This window comes from Leuciscus leuciscus, assembly GCF_965113295.1.
Source record: "Leuciscus leuciscus genome assembly, chromosome: 18".
In the NCBI taxonomy this organism is placed as follows: Eukaryota; Metazoa; Chordata; class Actinopteri; order Cypriniformes; family Leuciscidae; genus Leuciscus; species Leuciscus leuciscus.
In genome coordinates this window covers 2246936-2266013 of record NC_138742.1, presented here as the reverse complement: position 1 = coordinate 2266013, position 19078 = coordinate 2246936, and the positions used below count along the sequence as shown (strand labels likewise).

At 37.8% G+C, this 19078-nt stretch overlaps 2 protein-coding genes and 1 long non-coding RNA gene across 4 annotated transcripts in view; 2 read left to right on the top strand and 1 right to left on the bottom strand.

The window, feature by feature from the left end:
• Nucleotides 1–16169, bottom strand: part of LOC309481172 — a 238649-nt gene extending 222480 nt beyond the window's left edge. The window contains exon 1 of the long non-coding RNA XR_014199930.1: nt 14792–16169. This is a non-coding gene — a long non-coding RNA (uncharacterized lncRNA). The remainder of the gene's footprint in view (nt 1–14791) is intronic.
• Nucleotides 1–19078, top strand: part of LOC309481069 (uncharacterized protein) — a 384000-nt gene that overhangs the window by 208195 nt on the left and 156727 nt on the right. Inside the window, 1 exon segment of the mRNA XM_082145806.1 lies at nt 11179–11352. Within this exon segment, the coding sequence (XP_082001932.1) occupies nt 11179–11352 (174 nt within the window).
• LOC309481084 (NLR family CARD domain-containing protein 3-like) overlaps nt 1–19078 on the top strand; it is a 190732-nt gene that overhangs the window by 109261 nt on the left and 62393 nt on the right. For both annotated transcript variants that reach the window (XM_082145855.1, XM_082145856.1), the window contains exons 3-4: nt 4169–4282; nt 6826–6951. In XM_082145855.1, the coding sequence (XP_082001981.1) occupies nt 4169–4282; nt 6826–6951 (240 nt within the window). The remainder of the gene's footprint in view (nt 1–4168; nt 4283–6825; nt 6952–19078) is intronic.

Sequence of the window (19078 nt, the reverse complement as noted above, 5' to 3'; positions counted from 1 at the left end):
CCATGATCATGAGATCAGCTCCACCCTGTGTGTGTGAAGCTATCTGGATCTGTTAGTGTGAAGATGACACATCTTCGTCTGATGTGCAGTGTTCAGCCTGGATAGACTATCTACCCCAGGTGATGTTGCTGTGAGGGTATAGTGATGGAGGGGTGTGTTCAGTGTTCATGTCTAGGAGATGGGTGGAATCTACTCTATAACAATTGTGTTGCAAATTTCGATCCAGTTCTAAACTGGGAGGCCATATTTATGCAGTAATGTGATAGTGTGACGTGTGAAAAGGCCTTTTATAATGTCTTTTCACCCATCTCCCGAGTCTCAGGTTATGTTCGAATAATTCCGCTGTCCTGGATTTGCTCCAGGTGGGCTCCACCATTTTGCAGAAGTAGCCTAAGCCTGAGACAGAAAACAGAGGAGAGCGAACCACAGATAATTCCAATATTTCAAAAGCATTAAATTCAGACATGTAGAATTCTTTTACTTGTTAGCAATTTTAATTCCAGATGTCACATGAAACCGAGTTTCATTGACCACGTCTGAATTGTTGCTGTTGTCTCAGTGTGTTGTGACACCTGAAGCTGCTTTTTCAGTTCAGCCTTCAGTCTTCTGCATGTGCAATGCATTCACATATTTTAATTTGTGCAGATATTTTTTGACCTGCAAAAAACTGTGGTACTTCTGTCTGCTGTTTAGCATTTCACACCCTCCTCGTAAATTTACTTATCTTATCAGATTCAATTCAGTTGGTGCACCCCAGTCAAGGATTATTTAGCGTGCTATTACCTGTGCCACACTCCTAGCCGTGTTTTCTAACGGTGAAAAATAAAGGCATACTCCGCCCCTTTTTGGCACTGGGTAGCACACAAATGAAATTCTGTTTCAGAAATTCAATTTTAATGACGAAAGTCACACTTCTCCAATTATTGTCCTGCTCGGCGAGTGTAATATAATGATTATTATAATTCAAGTTTTAATATAATTATATTCTTTAACAATACAAGTCAAATTATATTGTTTTCGGTCTCTGGAACAACTTAACGCATGGTCAAATCTCTACTTGTTCTCATGTCAATACATTTGAATATTAAAAGGCCTTTTGGCTCAGGGCTGATAAGATGTATTCGCTGTTTTTCTTTTTTCCTTTGCTAGGTTTCAAATACCTTTTCTTCTCATTTAGTCTTTTTAAATGGCCATTATAACGTTTGATTCTTCTATTTACTCTTACTTTATATTTTTCCGTTTATAGATAAGGAAAACTATATCGCTTTGCAGTCCTTCCCAAGGATGCACGACACAAGTGGTCAGCCCCGAAGATCAGAAGCTGAGGCAGTTGGCTAAATATCTAGGATTATGCCGTACCCGCGCATCAATCAAAGATATATTCAATAGCCCCCTCGGATGCCCTTCAGGAACTTAATTCAATCGTTTTTACTTTAGTAAGTTTTGGCTCTTTAATAGCCTTGGATTAGCCAAGCCCGAACATTTACCTAAAGTAACATTAAATTAGAACAGAAGTCGTCGGAAGCGTCCAAGCTAGGTTAACCAAACAGCGTCGTGCTGATCCTAGTCGGACAAACACATCCTCTCATCCAAGTCGCCCGCACACTCCCTGATATCAGCTATTAGCCGTCGCTAATCTCTGACGCAGCCTTATGGCAATATACGAATCCGTTAATCTATTTTGGAAAAAACTAATCTCAGAGTAATTCAGAATACATTCAAACATAACAATATTTAGTTCTCTGAAGCCTTAAATATGAAAAGGTTTTTGTTTCAGGATTAATGAGATGCGTTCGCTGTTTCTGATTTTCAAATTCATTGTGAATCACATTATAGCCATCAAATTCAGCACAGACACACGCGTTCACTTCAGTTTACACAGGACACATGGCCTAGAATACAACATCTACAACCTTTTTACCTAAGTGTTCCAAATACACCCACAGCAAAACAATAGAATACAACATCTATATCACCTTTGCCTAAGTGTTTCAACTTACAGTAAAGTAATCCTGTGTTTAAAGAATAAACTTTAAATTAGCCTATGTGCATGTTGTAGCACAAACAACCAAATTGTGTTCTATGTGCAAAATGTGTTAAGCGCAACTTCAAATTTGAAAATCCAAACAGAATCATTGCAAACATGAATATGTATCACATCATCCTGTTTTTCTCAAACTTGCTTTTAAACAAATGCATCGACTTGTCTTTTTGTTTAAAATAGAGTCTGTCAAGATTAGTTTAGGTTTAGTATAGGATATTAATGTTTTCAATGTGGCTTTTGGGCCTACCAGTAAGCCAGCATTTAGCATTAGTCTTGGACGCAGCATGGCTTTAGCATTTAGCATAGCCTTGAGCGTTTTGATTGAAAACAGCATGCCAATAGCATTTAGCAATAGCCTTAATATTGGAGTCTTAGCCTGTACATAATATCATCCTGTTTTCCCAAAATGTTCTTTTCATAAACAATGCATCGATCTGCCTTTTTATTTATAAGATCACGTGTTTTCCGATCGTTTACAAACTTAGATTTTTCTTTCTCTGTTTTCTGTTAGTTTGCTCATTCTTTTCACGTGTTGCTGGTTTCAATGGCCGGAAAACATGCGCCTGATTTTAAAACTTTTAGTCTTTACTTTTTCAGCTCTTCATCGAGTTATTAATTATTTGGAAGATGTTATTCTCACTTGTTTCGTTTCCTGTTGCTTAGGCAAAATAAGGAGATCTTTAAAATCTAATGCACAAGGGTTTTCATTCTTCATCTGGCTGCCGCATCACGTTCTAAACAAAGGGCTTTAATTCCGACCCGTAAACAATGCAAACATTTCTTCAACACTTCTATAAAGGGCAGAAAAAGTTTACTTACCATCGCGGCGGAAGAAAGAGAAGATGTTCAAACCTCTTGTTGATTTTAAAATCCCAAATACTTGCTGAAAAGGACCTTTCTCGTGAAACTGTTTTGATCTGTTTTGAGATCACGTCCGAGGTCACCATTTTGTAAGGCCCGCTATATTGGCCCAATCTGCCGGTTCGCCAATACACGGGGAAGGTTGTCACGTGTTCTGTCCTCACTCATGCAAAGTATTTGTTGGTTAAATTTGCAATACATTAATCATGTACTCACTCGTTAATTCATCTGACTCCATAAATGAAAGGTTTTAATAATATCTGTGCCTCACTAAAAGTGAGCGAATGTTTGACTATTCCTTTTAACCATTAAATAAACAATGTCAAACCCAGTTGGAATAATCACATTGTAGCAATTTAATATTTCAGATATCAGAGATCAATTCCACAATCAATTCAAATATCTAGAACATGGTTATACATTGGTTACACCAAAGAATCTTACCCAGCTTGTACCTGAGATAGAGAGAGAGAAAGGGATAGAGAGAGAGAAAGGGAAAGAGAGAGAGAGAGAGAGAGAGAGAGAGAGAGAGAGAGAGAGAGAGAGAGAGAGAGACCACCTATCCAATTCCACGTCCAGCCAAGAAGAAGCGACAGAGAGAGCCAGAACACCTTCCTTTATCCTCTGTCCAGGTGAGAAGGGGGATGGGGTGAGACCACCCTCAAATGGCTTCTATCCCACAGAAGGGGGGTTGCCTTATCTGGCATTATCTCTAAACCAGTTTCCTATGAACTTCTATAAACCTTATTTCCTTTTATTTTATCTATCTGGATATGAGATATCTGTACCACTCACTTTGAGACATTTCAAATGACACCAAAAGCATAACAGTCAATGATAAACATTAGCATTAAACCATGCTCTTGTGTGGGTTCTTAGTTTCTGAGAGGAAGAAAGGCTGTATTGGGGGAGGTCAAATGTTAATCAGCCAGCAGGGCCCTTTTGTCCCATAAATCAGGCCTCAACCAGTATTTTCAGTCCTTGAGTTAACGCAGTCACATGATCCTTTTCTCCCACATTCCAGATATGTTCAGCTAAATTATGAAGGTTGTTTAATTTAATCATTTAATTTAGTGTGTGAATTAAGTAAGTGTGAACAAAGACAGTTACAGAAAAAAGATGATTTTTTTGCCCCCCTTTTTTTTTAAACTAAAATGAAATATTCAGTAAAAAGATATTTGTTTCCTCAAAGTACTTTTTGATGCAGGATAAATGTATTCACAGTAATCTAAAGGATTAAACTGAATCTGTTCTCTGTTCCAGTTCAGTCCAGCAGAAGAGCTCAAACCCAGAGTCCAGCTGTGTGTCTATGAAGAGTAACTGGTCTATGGATCCGCCAATAGAGTTTAAGAGTGGAGACAAACGGCCTGATCTCAGGTATATCACTTCTATAAAAGATGTGCTTATAGTGCGACACTTTTGAATTAGAATCATCATTTTTCTCAGTCAGTCAGTCTAATACTAGCAATGACATCAAGTAAATGTAAGCTGAGATCTTTTCCACCTTTATATAATGGAGTAGGTGTAAAACTGAGTGGATTTTTTTAACTGCTGGTTCAGGGCCCGTATTTATCAAGCTTCTCAAAGAGTCATTTTAATCTTAAAGGGTTAGTTCACCCAAAAATGAAAATTCTGTCATTAATTACTCTCCCTCATGTCGTTCCAAACCTGTAAGACTTTTGTTCATCTTCAGAACACAAATGAAGATATTTTTGATGAAACCTGAGAGCTTTCTGTCCCTCCACTGACTGCAAGGTTATTGCAACTTTCAAGGCCCAGAAAGGTAGTAAAAACATTGTTAAAATAGTCCATGTGACTCCAGTGGTTGGTTTGATTCGTGGTTCATCATTTGTTGTTCGTTTAACGTTCTTTCTCAAGGTAGAAAAGTCAACAGCTTAAACGATGGCTCTTAGAAAGGCTCTTTTATTTTATCAAACTGCCAAAAAAACTTAAAAAGCAAAACAAGAGAAAATTATTTTAATGCAAGCAATAAAAAAACTGCACACATCAGCTGTGGAATAAAAGAAAAGAAATGCACAATTAACTAGATTAAGGCTTACTCCTGTTTTAATGTAAACCCTGTCCATCACCCACAAAGCTTTCACAAAGTTATTCTTGCCACTGTAACGTATGGCTTCCTAAAGACAAGTTTATGGGTAAATAAATGAATAATAATACAAAAATAAATCAGGTCTCAACATTAAGCCTTTTCATTTGATTCTCCTTAGTTCGGTCATTCACTTGTCCGAGTAAAAACATTTGTTTGTCCAGGAATAAAAATAGTTTTTTTGTGTGTGTGTTGTAAATATAATTTATTCTGAATCAATATTCTCATCACTGTTCAGTCAGCTTTGACATATATAAATCAGCATATTTATGATATTTTAACCTTTATAAAGGGCATTTTTCCCTCATCCCTAATCGATTCCCTAATCGCTTATTTCCCTAATCGCTTCCCTAATGCATCATCTTTCATTTAAAATTCTTAAATTTCATCAATAAATTAAAATAGAATAAGAAGATGTTAAAGGGATGTTACCAATCAAATTAAACTGCATTAAATAATGTAATGAGATTATTTTAATTATGTTTTGAATATACAATTGGAAAGAATGATACTTTTAAACACGAAACTAAACCGCCAGTAGGAGGCGGCAGGAGACCGAGTCATTGAGTCATTTACTCAAACGATTCATTCAAACGCCTGATTCATTCAGGAATGAGGCAGTTGTAAATGTTTACCCGGCAAAGCTTTAAAGCACGAGAAAATAATGAACTTTTGTGATTGCGAATAAGTGCAGAGTCCTGTGAGTGTAACTCTAGCGCTGCGTTAACATGTGATGTGAGTTTTACAGTATTGGGACTGAGCGCCAGAACTGCAGCTGATAGAATGTGATACTACCATATTTCTTCAAAAGCAGATCGTGGAGACATTAAATCATCCACGATCAAAAATCGTGATATCGCATAAGCACAAGTATAAAACGACTGTTATCATGTCTGAAAACAAACACAAGTAACGGAGTTTACAAAACTGTATCGCACGCGTGCTTCAGTGGGACATTTATTCATCACACAGACCAATCTTTTCGTAACTGTACAGCCCTGCAATGAGTATCACAATGTATTCTTTTGAAAATTATTTATTGAATGATTATTAGTGTTGAATGTAAACTCCTCTTAGGAATTTCACCATTCAATGGGAATTTATCTGAGCATATTCTTAAATAAGGAAATCTATTCAGTGATTGGTCCATGCCTATGTCATCATCCAAAATCCCGTTTGTGGCACAGCAAAGTGTTGTGAATCATCTCTAAGACTGACACTTAAGATTTAGTCCTATACTTCACTTACATTACGACTGAGATGCTTGATAACTAACTTCTAAGCACAGCTTTGAGCCAAGAGTTGTTTTACTCTTAAGTCCATTCTTAGCAGTGTTCTTGTGAGTAATTCTCAGAGGCTTGATAAATACGGGTTCAGATTTGTTGAAAGCTTCACGGTGTCTGGTCAGAACAGTGATGTTTCACAGCAAGAGTAGCGTTACTAGAGTACAGTAAGGTGGTTTATCTTTAAAGCTCAGCTAAACATTGGTCTCTTTAGTCGGTCCTCCATTGTGCCTTTGAGAAGAGTCATGTGATCATGGTTGATGTTCATCTGAGTTGAATCATTCTATAATTCTATAGTTGATTTCAGTTTGTTTGCTTTGAATTCCTAATTCCTAATATTACCGGTTTTCTCAGTCGCTTTGGTACAATTGTTGAATCATGCTTAACATTTTTAAACCAGTGAGTTAATTTCTCAAAATAATTGTAATCAAAGTTTGAAACAAAGTGCAAAACAGTTACAGACATTAAAGCAAAAGTACACAACATTTATGTGGTCTTTTATAAGTCTGTATTCTTTATATTTTACTTAGTTTGAAACCCAGTTCAGTCCAGCAGAAGAGCTCAAACCCAGAGTCCAGCTGTGTGTCTATGAAGAGTAACTGGTCTATGGAGGCGCCACGGAACTTTAAGAGTGGAGACAAACGGCCTGATCTCAGGTATATCATTTCTATAAAAGATGTGCTTATTGTATTTTATTTGTATGAAATTGTTATTAATATACAGCAGTTTAATGAGTTACAATCTTGCTGGTTTCGGTCTATTAATGATCATCATTGTGCTCTTGTGTAAAGCTCTATGTGTTGTATTGTTAATACATTCACACACTGTAAAAGCTGTTGGTCTGTTACTCAGTTAATGACACAATTACATCAATATCAGTGTGTCTGATTCTTTACCCTCTTCATTCTGATTTAAGGTCAACTCTTCCATCCAGACCAGTTAAAAACAAAACTGTGTACAAGCCTGTGATTCAACCACAAGACTTTAATGAAAGCACGTTTCCTGGTTTCAGGTAAAATTCAGGACTTTGTTGTTGTTGTTGTTGTTGTTTAATTTTAGGTGCTGCAATTCACATCACACATCACTCACACACATGATTAATGATTTACACATTTCAGAAACCTAATGATGTTCTGTGTCCCATAAATAGTTTTGTAATTTATGGCTATTTACTTCTCTGACTTGTGTAATAATGTGGTATTTTAATCTTACAGCCATGACTCTAATCCTGCTGAAGTCCTCAACACATTGAGATCAAATCTGAGACAGAAGTTTGAGTGTTTGTATGAGGGAATATCAAAGCAGGGAAACCCAACACTCCTGAATGAGATCTACACAGAGCTCTACATCACAGAGAGTGGAAGTGGAGAGATCAATAATGAGCATGAGGTGAGACAGATCGAGACACAGTCCAGGAGAGCAGAAACAGAGGACACACCGATCAAATGCAGTGACATCTTTAGACCTTTACCTGGACAAGACAAACCCATCAGAACTGTGCTGACAAAGGGAGTCGCTGGCATTGGGAAAACAGTCTCTGTGCAGAAGCTCATCCTGGACTGGGCTGAAGGGAAAGAGAATCAGGACGTCCAGCTCATATTTCCACTCGCTTTCAGAGAGCTCAACTTGATGAAGGACAAAACACTCAGTCTTTCAGATCTTCTTCATCTCTTTTTCCCCAAAACTAAAGAAATGGACATATCCAGTGATGAGTATAAAGTGTTGTTCATCTTTGATGGTCTGGATGAGTGTCGTCTGTCTCTGAACTTTAAGAGCGATGTGAGGTTGTGTGATATATCTGAATCAGCCTCAGTGGACGAGCTGCTGAAGAACCTCATTGAGGGGAATCTGCTTCCCTCGTCTCTCATCTGGATCACCTCCAGACCAGCAGCAGCGGATCTCGTCCCCTCTGAGTGTGTCCATCGAGTGACAGAGGTACGAGGGTTCAGTGACACACAGAAGCAGGAATACTTCAGGAAGAGAATCAGTGATCAGAGTCTGGCCGACAGGATCATCTCACACCTGAAGTCCTCAAGGAGCCTCTTTATTATGTGCCACATCCCAGTGTTCTGCTGGATCTCAGCCACTGTTCTAGAGGAGATGTTGAGTGAAGCAGAGAGAGGAGAGATTCCCAAGACTCTCACTCAGATGTACACACACTTCCTGCTCATTCAGACCAACATCAAACATGAGAAGGACTATGAGAAGAAAGTGAAAGATGAAGACATGATTGTCAAACTGGGGAAACTGGCTTATCTGCAGCTTGTGAAAGGCAACCTGATCTTCTATGAGGAAGACCTGAGCGAGTGTGGCATTGATGAGGCAGAAGCATCAGTTTACTCAGGATTGTGCACTCAGATCTTCAGAGAGGAGTTGGGCTTGTGTCAGGGGAAAGTCTTCAGCTTTGTTCATCTGAGCATTCAGGAACATCTAGCAGCTCTATATGTGCATCTCTCCTTTATCAACAATAACATCAATGTGTTTGACCAGATTACCAAACCAACTAATGGAGGCAGAGTTTCCCTATCGGATCTCCATCGGAGAGCTGTGGATGAGGCTTTACACAGTAAAAATGGGCATCTGGACCTTTTCCTTCGTTTCCTTCTGGGTCTGTCAGTGAAGTCTAACCAGAGTCTCTTACAAGAGCTGAAGACACAGACAGCAAACAGCTCTCACAACAATAAGAGAACAGCTGACTATATTAAAGAAAAGATCAGTGAGAATCCCTCTCCAGATAAATACATCAATCTGTTTCACTGTCTGAATGAACTGGGTGATCTTTCTCTAGTGAACGAAGCTGAACCTCATACGAGCTCTAGAGGATTACGTGCTGTGAAACTCTCCTCGTCTCAGTGGTCAGCTTTAGTGTTTGTGTTGTTGTCCTCAGAGGAGACACTGCAGGAGTTTGACCTGAACAGATTAATTGGAGGCAGAACTGATCAGTAAGTAACACTGAGTGCAATCATTACAGTCTAAAACATTATGAACAAAGAGAAACTCAGAGATCAGAGGTGTTTAAATCACGGGGCACAGACTGATTTCTGGGATATTGTAGATCATTTGCGTGTGTTCCTCAAACCGTGGCTGTGTCCTAGTAAGACTGCATATCTCGACTGCCACGTCATCAAGCGCCTCTGAAGGCCGTCTCAGTTTGAAGGATGTTTTGAAGACAGACTTCATTTTGTGTCTTTAATTCAGCTCATTTTGAAGGATGCATCAAGTATATCCTTCGTGTTCTTCAATCTCCCACAATCCTTTGCACACATTCTAATTAATGTAAAAGAACTGATGGAAAACGAGTCGGCACTGAGTTTATCTGAGTTCATTATGAAATGTAAGACACAGATAATGTATTCGGAGATGAAGGCATACATGTTATCTTTTGTTTCTGTGTAAATGAATCACTGAACACTAAACTGACAATAATGTAAGACACTGGGAGACACAGACGGCTGCCATTCACTGTATTGCATTCATAAAAAAGCCAGTTAATATAAAGATATTTAATAGGAAGTATTTTTCCTAAATGAAGTTTTAATATTATTATTATACAAGAGAAGTATTAAGAAAATAAATTAGATTAATGTCTCATTATCATTTTTCTTTATCACCAGTTGCTGGCAAAATGATGGACAATGATTCACATTTTGTGCGCATCATTTCCTGTGACAATAAAACTAAGTAAATTATGAAATGAACAAGTATGTAAATAAACAAGTAACAAGCAAACAAACTTGTGTGCTTAATTTCTACGAATAATTTGCTGATGCAGGTACAAAAAGACTTTTTTCTTGCCCCCCCGCCCAACTCGGGAGTTAAATGTCTCCATGGTGATAACCATAGCAACGGACAGGACAAACAAACCTGATGTGTCATAATAGTGTTGTAGTGTAAATGCAGACTAATAGCCCTGCCACAGCAACACTAACGAGAAGAAGAAAACACTAATCAGTGACGGCTGAATACGAGGCTTCTACAGTTATAGATATAAAACCACTTTCATTAAAACAATTATTTGAGGGTATTTAGGAAGGTATAATGTATTATTTACTTATGATATGAATTATTATTATTATTAGCATTAATAATTCACTTTAACTTTAAATCATTTTTATTTTCAATTAGTCCCACACAGAACACAGGAGATGAAGTTCTCCAGAAGCTGATGCCTGTGGTTACAGCAACTAGATGCGCTGAGTAAGTAACACTGAGAACAAGCATCACTGTTAAAACATTATAACAGTTCTTACTTAAACATTATAAATTAATGGTTTAACAAAAAATATGAGTCACACTTCAGCTCTTACCTATCTGACCTGATTTGTGATCTACTTAACCATTCTTTATGATATATGTGTGAGAAATTTATATTCAAATATATGCATTTGTAATGTATGCATATAAACATTTATATTTAATGTATTCAATGTATTCCATTTGATCAGTTTCATATAATCTTTCTCCCTCACATAGAGACATAATCTCTTACAATAACAGTTAAATTTACTGATATATTGAATTCATTGTTTAAAAAAAGAGATATTGCACAAATTAATCACAATCACACACAGAAACACACACACACACACACACACACACACACACACACACACACACACACACACACACACACACACACACACACACACACACACACACACACACACACACGTTGGGTTTACATGTTTTATGGGGACTTTCCATAGAAATGATTTTTATACTCTACAAACTCTATAATCAATCCCCTAATCCTAACTGATGAATTTTCACAATGTGAACTAATGAGTATTTGTATATATTTCATATTGACAGGATTATGTTATTTTTTAAGTGTCATGTTTATCTCTGGATATAGGCTTAATGTGTGTCATTGTTCTCTACAGGTTGTGTGTGTGTGGTGTGACAGATGAAGGTTGTGCTGCTCTGGCTTCAGCTCTGAGATCAAACCCCTCACACCTGAGAGAACTGGATCTGTCTGGGAATAATCTAGGAGACTCAGGAGTGAAGCTGTTAGAGGATCTGAGGGATGATCCACATTATAAACTGGAGACACTGAGGTAAGAATAGTTTAACGATTTTCATCATCATATTTTTATTTAAAGTTCAAATGTCTGATTTACTCACTAGAAATATAAGTAAATTGTACCAGGTTCAGTAACACCACGTGTGTGTGTGTGTGTGTGTGTGTGTGTGTGTGTGTGTGTGTGTGTGTGTGTGTGTGTGTGTGTGTGTGTGTGTGTGTGTGTGTGTGTGTGTGTGTGTGTGTGTGTGTGTGTGTGTGTGTGTGTGTGTGTGTGTGTGTGTGGATATTTTGTCTGAGATCATCAGATAATGAGTCTTAAATTCAGCTTCAGTTTCTGTAGGTCTCTGAACTTTAAACTGTGTTTAATATGAGTGTAATTCTGCTCATACTGTTGTGACTGATTGTGAAAATAATATTAATGTTATTTCCAGCTTTTCCCCTTTAACTGTCTCTATAGGCATCTTTACACAGCGAGTTAAGGCTGCTCTAAAGCGGCTCTGTGTCTGCTCAAAGTTCTGTGGAAAGACACAATGCCGCATGAAAGCAGACTTAAAATATGCCGGGTCTGACCCGCCTCAGCCCCTAGTGTCAAAGATGACTCTGATAGTGTTTTGTTCAGTGTAAATGAACGCGATCTTGTGTCGCTCTAAACTACGCCGTTGTCATGACAACCAAACGCGCGGCGCGAGAATCAAGAAGCGGAAGACTAAACATATCGGCCTAGCTCTTATATTACACACACACACACACACACACACACACACACACACACACACACACACACACACACACAGACACACACACACACACACACACACAGAGACACACACACACACACACACACACACACACACACACACACACACACACACACACACACACACACACACACGCACGCACACACACACACACACACACACACACAGACACACACACACACACACACACACACAGAGACACACACACACACACACACACACACACACACACACACACACACACACACACACACACACACACACACACACACACACACACACACACACACACACACACACACACACACACACACACGACAGCAGAATTGTTCTTTCTGGCTCTTTGAAAAACATGAATGAATCCTGCGGTGATCGACCCGGTGTAATAATTCATAATATATTTGTAGCATTTGTTCCATCTGGAATAGTTTTATTAAGAAATATAAAATAGCTCTCAGTACCACAGAATTATGACAAACATCAGAGCGTGAGATCGCTATATCACACAGAGGAAATCTGAAATTCTGTGTTTTTATTTATCTTGAGTTTTATTTCTTTAATATTTAATTACTTTTAAATTCATTTTATAACACTTTGTTAAAACTGTAGTTTTAAAATAGTAATGTTCAAAGTATTATTTCCCACGATTTTAATAACTAATTCCTGTGTAAATGCATTTATGTTCTCGGCGTCAGAGAAGCAATAAACATTCTGTGTAAATGCACATTTTGTGATTTTATGCCGCTTCAGATTTGGTTTGTGTGTAAAGACGCCTTATGTGTGTGATAATCTGAGATCTGGGTTGTTATTAACTGATATTAAATGTGTAGTGAGTGTAATGGTCATTTCTGCTGGTTCTGGATCAGCTGTCCGGTGTGTGAAAGTGACCTTTCATGTGCTTTTGAGTTTGTAAAGTGACTTTGAGCATCAGAGAGAAGCGATATGATCATGCTTGAGAATGAATTAATATAGATTATCTAGTTAGTTTTCTTATGAAAAGATGTGACAGATGTAATATCTCATACTGCATATGTGACTGTGTGTGTGTTTTATTTTAGGTTATAGATGACAGTGTGATCTTGTGCTGATCATCTGATGGTGAATAAGGATCCACTACAGAGACTCAGTCAACAGAATCAACAGAGACTGAAGATACAGTGACTTCACTGTTAGAAATGAAGACTTCATTTAGATTTCAGCGATCCTCTGACAGACCTGATGAGGCGGCAGTGAAACACCTTTTATTTCACAGCAAATTACAGTTTCTCATTCATAGATTAATCATTTTATGTGTATAAACGCACAGTAACTCAAAAAGCTCTGAGTTTTGTCACAGAGTAAATAAAGAGCCTGAATATCTCTGTGTTTGTGTTGTACCAGCAGAGGGAGACAAAGACTGATGAAATATTCATTTTTCATAATTATGAGAAGAAGAAGAAACAGTTCAAGCTCACTTTTGGAAAACAATGGAAGCTCAAGTTCATACATAATGTTTTAATAATGGTTGCATTACATGTGTATTAATGTATTAAAGGGGTCATATGATGTGTTTTCATGTTTTCTTTTTCTTTAGTGTGTTATGTAGATGTTTTTGCATGTATAAGATCTACAAACTTACAAAGCTCAAAGTCTCCTACAAAAGATTTTGGTGCTCGAGCCCCTTTTTCAAAATGAATCAGAAGTGCCCCTCTCAAACAAATATCAATGATAATATTGTGGTCAATAAAACAAAATGCATTCGATTATAATTAACATGACAATGTGAACAAAACTAACGACAATTTTTTTATTTTTTTCCGAAGTGTTAACAACTTAGTGTTAACTAATAATTGTTATAAACTGGAACTACCAACAAAATATGAGTGCATTCCTGGAGCTGGGCGTCGTTACACTCCATCCTCATGATCGCTTTCTGCAGGACTTTTACAGCTTTCCTCAACTCACTGAAGTGACGTCAGTGTCCGGGTTAGCGCTAGCATTAGCCATCAGGCAAGTGTTATTTAAATAAACTCCTGATGTACTTACAAACTTTCCAATGCCTCGTTTTATGAGTACAGAACCTATTTGTTTTACTGTAGAAGTTTGGTGCCATTCTGGGCATTATTAGTGGAGTAATGTACGAGATTCATCATAGGATCCATTAGCGCCTGCACTAAACCATCCGGCTGATGTCTCTAAATAAGCTCTAACTGTAATAATGTTCGACCGAGGGGTAAAAGGCTTCTGGGGGGTGTTCGGCTCGAGCTCATGGTGCAAAGGACCCTAGGTTAATTTTACTCCGAACCATCCCTTTAACCCTCTGGTTTTCTTCAGGGTCCTTTTAACCCGTAAATGACTTTTGCTGAATTTTAAAAAATGTTCTTTTTGTCCAAATGGCATGAAACTTTGTACGACTCTCAACCCTTTATAGATCTACACATTTTTTACATTTTTTTTTATGATATCTGTTTTTATGTTAGCGTGAAAAAGTCTCCAGTGACCCAGACAATAACATGTAACTTTGTAACAGAATAATCGTTTTTTTATTAACAAGTGTAAATTTACTCTGTTTATTAATGTTTTTACTCCACATTTATGCAGTTTTGGAGGATTTATGATATATTTAAAAAAAAAAAGTTTTTTTTTTTTTAAATAGGTTTTTATACAAAAACAGCTTTTTATGTAAAATTCACTTTATAAAAGACCCAAATTTCTCAATTTCGTTTAGTTTTTTACTTTTAAAACTATATTTTCCAAAATATGGGCAAAAATGTTACACTAAACCAACCATGTACAATTATCCATGTTATCCCTATAAATTAAATTTAGAAATGTGGGTCTTTTATAAAGTGAATTTTACATAAAAAGCTGTTTTTGTATAAAAAAAAACTTTTTTTAAATTAATTTATATAACTTTAAAATCTAGCATAGGCCTAAATACTGCACAAATGTAGAGTAAAAACATTAATAAACAGAGTAAAATTACATTTGTTTAAAAAAACAACAACTATTATTCTGTTTCAAAATTGCATGTTATATTCTGGGGTCCCTGGAGACCCAAATACAACGAGTGTTGGCCCAAATGAAGATAATCAGAGGGTTAAGGGATACAATTATTGACTACAGGGCGACTTTAAGTAAATATTTCAGGTCAAAGAGGTTGCGACAACGGGACTTTTATTTTGAAGTGCTGTCAGCCGTGGCTTCCGGTTGTGTGAAAGCATGCTCGTCATTGAGCGCAGCTGTTTATGGTGTTCTTCAGGTTTATTCGTACGACCAGCACACTTTTAAATACTTCATCATTTAAACGAAACAAGCCCTTTAAGAGTGTCATCATGTGTAAATAGTGATGGCAAAATGAGGCTTCCTGAACCACTGAGACCTCGCAGCCCATTGCTTCACCCAAAGGTTCATTACTCGAAGCTTCATTCAGCATTGCTCACTAGTGACACCTAGCTACTGTGCAAATACATAGCAGACTAATTAATTAATTTTGAACCAATGTCCATTGCCTGGGTATAAAATAAAATATGTATCTTTCTCTGTCTGAATTTATTTATGCAGAGACAACTGTCACACACACAATTAATTAATTAATTATTCATAAATCGTTTGGCTAGTGACAGTATGAACAGCAAAAGTGACACTGTGTTGAGTGCAGTGCTAATGGTGGAGGGAGTGTAATAAAGTAAACTGCAACAGAATAGTCTGGGGTGGGAAAAGTCCCTCTTCTTGGACAAAACCTCTCCAGCCACAGAGGATGCAGGGGAACATAAAAATGGCAGTGCCAGCTGGTGTAAATGAGGACACTGATGCTTCTGTTGAGCTCAGACAGGGGAGGATCTCCTCTTTATTGCTGGCTCCATTACCAGGAAAAAGGAAGAGGTCACAAAAAGCAAACAAATCAAAAAGCAGTCCAGTCCAGATCCAAAAATACAAAGCAATCCAAATAATCCTATCTAATTAATATAACAAGACTATAATATAGCTAGGCCTACTATAATTAATAATAACAATATACTATAACTATTCTAACCTGATATAATGTAATAATATACAGCCCTAACACATATATGACACAATAACGACAATGACAATGGGAGTTCTCTAACTCTCTGACTCTCTGACACTACAACTGCTTCTGCTACTCCTGCAACACCCACAAGGTGGCGCGAGTTTCGAACCCCTTTATCCGGAAGCGACACTCAGACCGAACCGATGACGTATCCACACAAACCAAGGCCTCGTTTGTCATTAGTCACGTGATTTTCACGTTAACAACACAAGCCTCGAATCGCGGCTTCATCTGGCACGCCATTTATTCTCGACACAAGCTCCGACGCCTCGGTTCAAATGTCACATCATGCTGGGGGCTCAAGATGGCGACGTGAGCGGTTGGTGTATTTTGAGCTGAGACAGAGAAACATAGGGTCCACTTAATTTAATAAGATTTAAATCGTATATGGTTGCTTAGTATTGCTAGTTATGCATTTGTAAAGACACTTTTGGAGACTTTCAACAACAGGTTTGTGTGTAAACGGTACTTTCTCAGCCGTTTGGTCGACATACACCGCGAAAGATGGAGAATTCTGTGGAGATGGAGACTGAATCTGCAAAAGAAAAAAGGTGTATTAATGATCTCCATTCTTATAGTTGTAAAGTGGTTGAAGGAGGTAACTGTAATACAAATCCTAATTCTCCAGTGAAACGTCCACCACAGAAAGCTAAGAATGATGGAGGAAATGAACTTTCTCTGACTGAGATGCAAGAGAACATCATTCGCATTCTGACGGCGAAAACTGACGAACCATCCGATCAAATTGACATGGCCGTCAAACAAAGCACTCTACAAATCGAAGGACTCAAAAAATCACTCGATAACTGTTATCCAGACATTTCTGATTTAAAGAAGGAAAGTGCATGTCTTAAACACAGAGCGTTTGAATCTCAAAAGAAGATTCACGAAATGGAGCAGAAGTTAAACGATGCTGAGCGATACAACAGGCGATGGAACTTGCGTCTCTATGGTTCCCCTGAGAGACCAGAAGAAGACGTTAAAGCGGTTGTGAAAGAAATATGCAAAGAGATCCTTCCAGAAACTGAATGCACATTTGTGACAGGTGTCATCGATGTAGTCCACAGGATTGGCAAACCTCCAGAGGTGAAGAGCAACGTCACACCGCGACCAGTGATCATCAGGTTTCTTTCACGGACGGCAAGAGACTTGGTATGGAGAAATGCCAAAGCAAATGAATATCTACAAAGAAAGCATCTCCGTTTTAAAGAGGATCTGACCGCTGCAGACAAAGAAGCACGCACCAAGTTATGGCCTCTTGCTGAAAAAGCACACAAAGAGGGAAAGAGAGCGTACTTTGTAGGTAACAAGGCTTACATAGAGAAGAAAGAGGTTCGAGTTACCTAATGTTTCAGTAACTGAAATGTAGAGTACTTGGAGCAAGTCAATTTCTTAGTAGCTAATGTATGCTGTTGGCCTATAGGTAACACGTTATGTTATAGGAATGGTAGGTTACCTGGACAATGTATATAAAAATGTGTTGGCTAAACAATCTTTGTGTTCATACGCAACTATAAGTACACAATTTGTATTTATATTTTGTACATTTTTTTCAAGGAATATTGCAGAGCATTATATGGAAGATATTTATGCAACAAACAATAGTTTAAAAGACCCTAAAGTCCATGAGCCAGGGCCCCAAATTTGGTCCATCGGTATCATCTGGGGGGACAAAGTCTCATAGTGATTTTTGGCAAGGTATACACCCCTAGTACTAGAAGAATCCCGATAGCAGTGCAGGGGTGGAAGCGAAATCACTGTTTTCAGCTCATGAAGTTACTAACCCCCTAAGATTAATTCTGTTTTTGAAATCTGGTGTATATCTGGTTTAGGCTCATGCGAGGGATATTGTCAATATTCTATAATATGCTGCTTGGTATCGTTGGAAAGGGGACCTTTTAGGCTTTCATTTAAGGCCAGTACTGAATCTGTCTGACAAACACAGAGGTCACATGACTTCTTTAAACCAGAAATAACACACATTTTTTTCTCAATTTCCGCCTAAACTGTATGCTTTCTTTTATCCCTGTGGCATGAAAGAACACCACAGACACAAAACTCAACAACTTCAATACTCAAGGCACTCTGATGACTCAGAAAATGTATAATATACCCATAGTATTTATTTGTGAGAGCCTTAAATTAGATTTCAAAATAGTGAGCCAATAGAATGGACAGATAGAATACCCTATTAGTCCAGGGCCAAATGGCCTATTTATTCATGTACAGTTGTAATAAAAAGTAATTGTTTCAAAAGTGTTGTCAACATAACGCTTGGAAGTGGTTTAAAGGACAAGTTCAGTATTTTACACTTAAAGCCCTGTTTACAGATCGTATCTGATGAAATAGAACGGTTAAGATTAAAATTTGGACACATGCTGCTGTCCCGAGAATTTTAGGTTTATTTCGACACAAAGTTCATGTAACATTTTTTTTTTTTTTTGTCGTCAGTTCATAATAATAAGTAAAGTTAGAAGGGAAATCCCGGGAAAATGATCTCCACTTAGAAAAGGTCGTCTGCACCCACCGCCATCTTGGCCATCCGCCCCGCTTCTAATTGACTTCACTTGTCTCCGTTGAATCCAATGGAGTCGCTGTGTCCAGTTTATATACTGTCTATGTTCCAAACACTGATTGATTGATTAAACTTTATTGTCCTCAAAGGCAATTCTTTGTGTAGACAGCAGTATGCACATACACATATAACAACACAACACACAATTTACAATAAATCATTTAAAAACCTAATTGCAGCAGGTATAAAGGAATTTCTATATCTATTAGATTTACACAAGGGGAGTTTAAATCTCCGTCCTGAAGGAAGTAGTTGAAGTTCAATACACAACGGGTGAGTGACATCAGAAAGGACTAACTGGCCCTTCCTAGTCGTCCTATGCTCATAAATTTGTGTGATTGTCCTTAATTCGATCCCCACTATCTTACTGCAC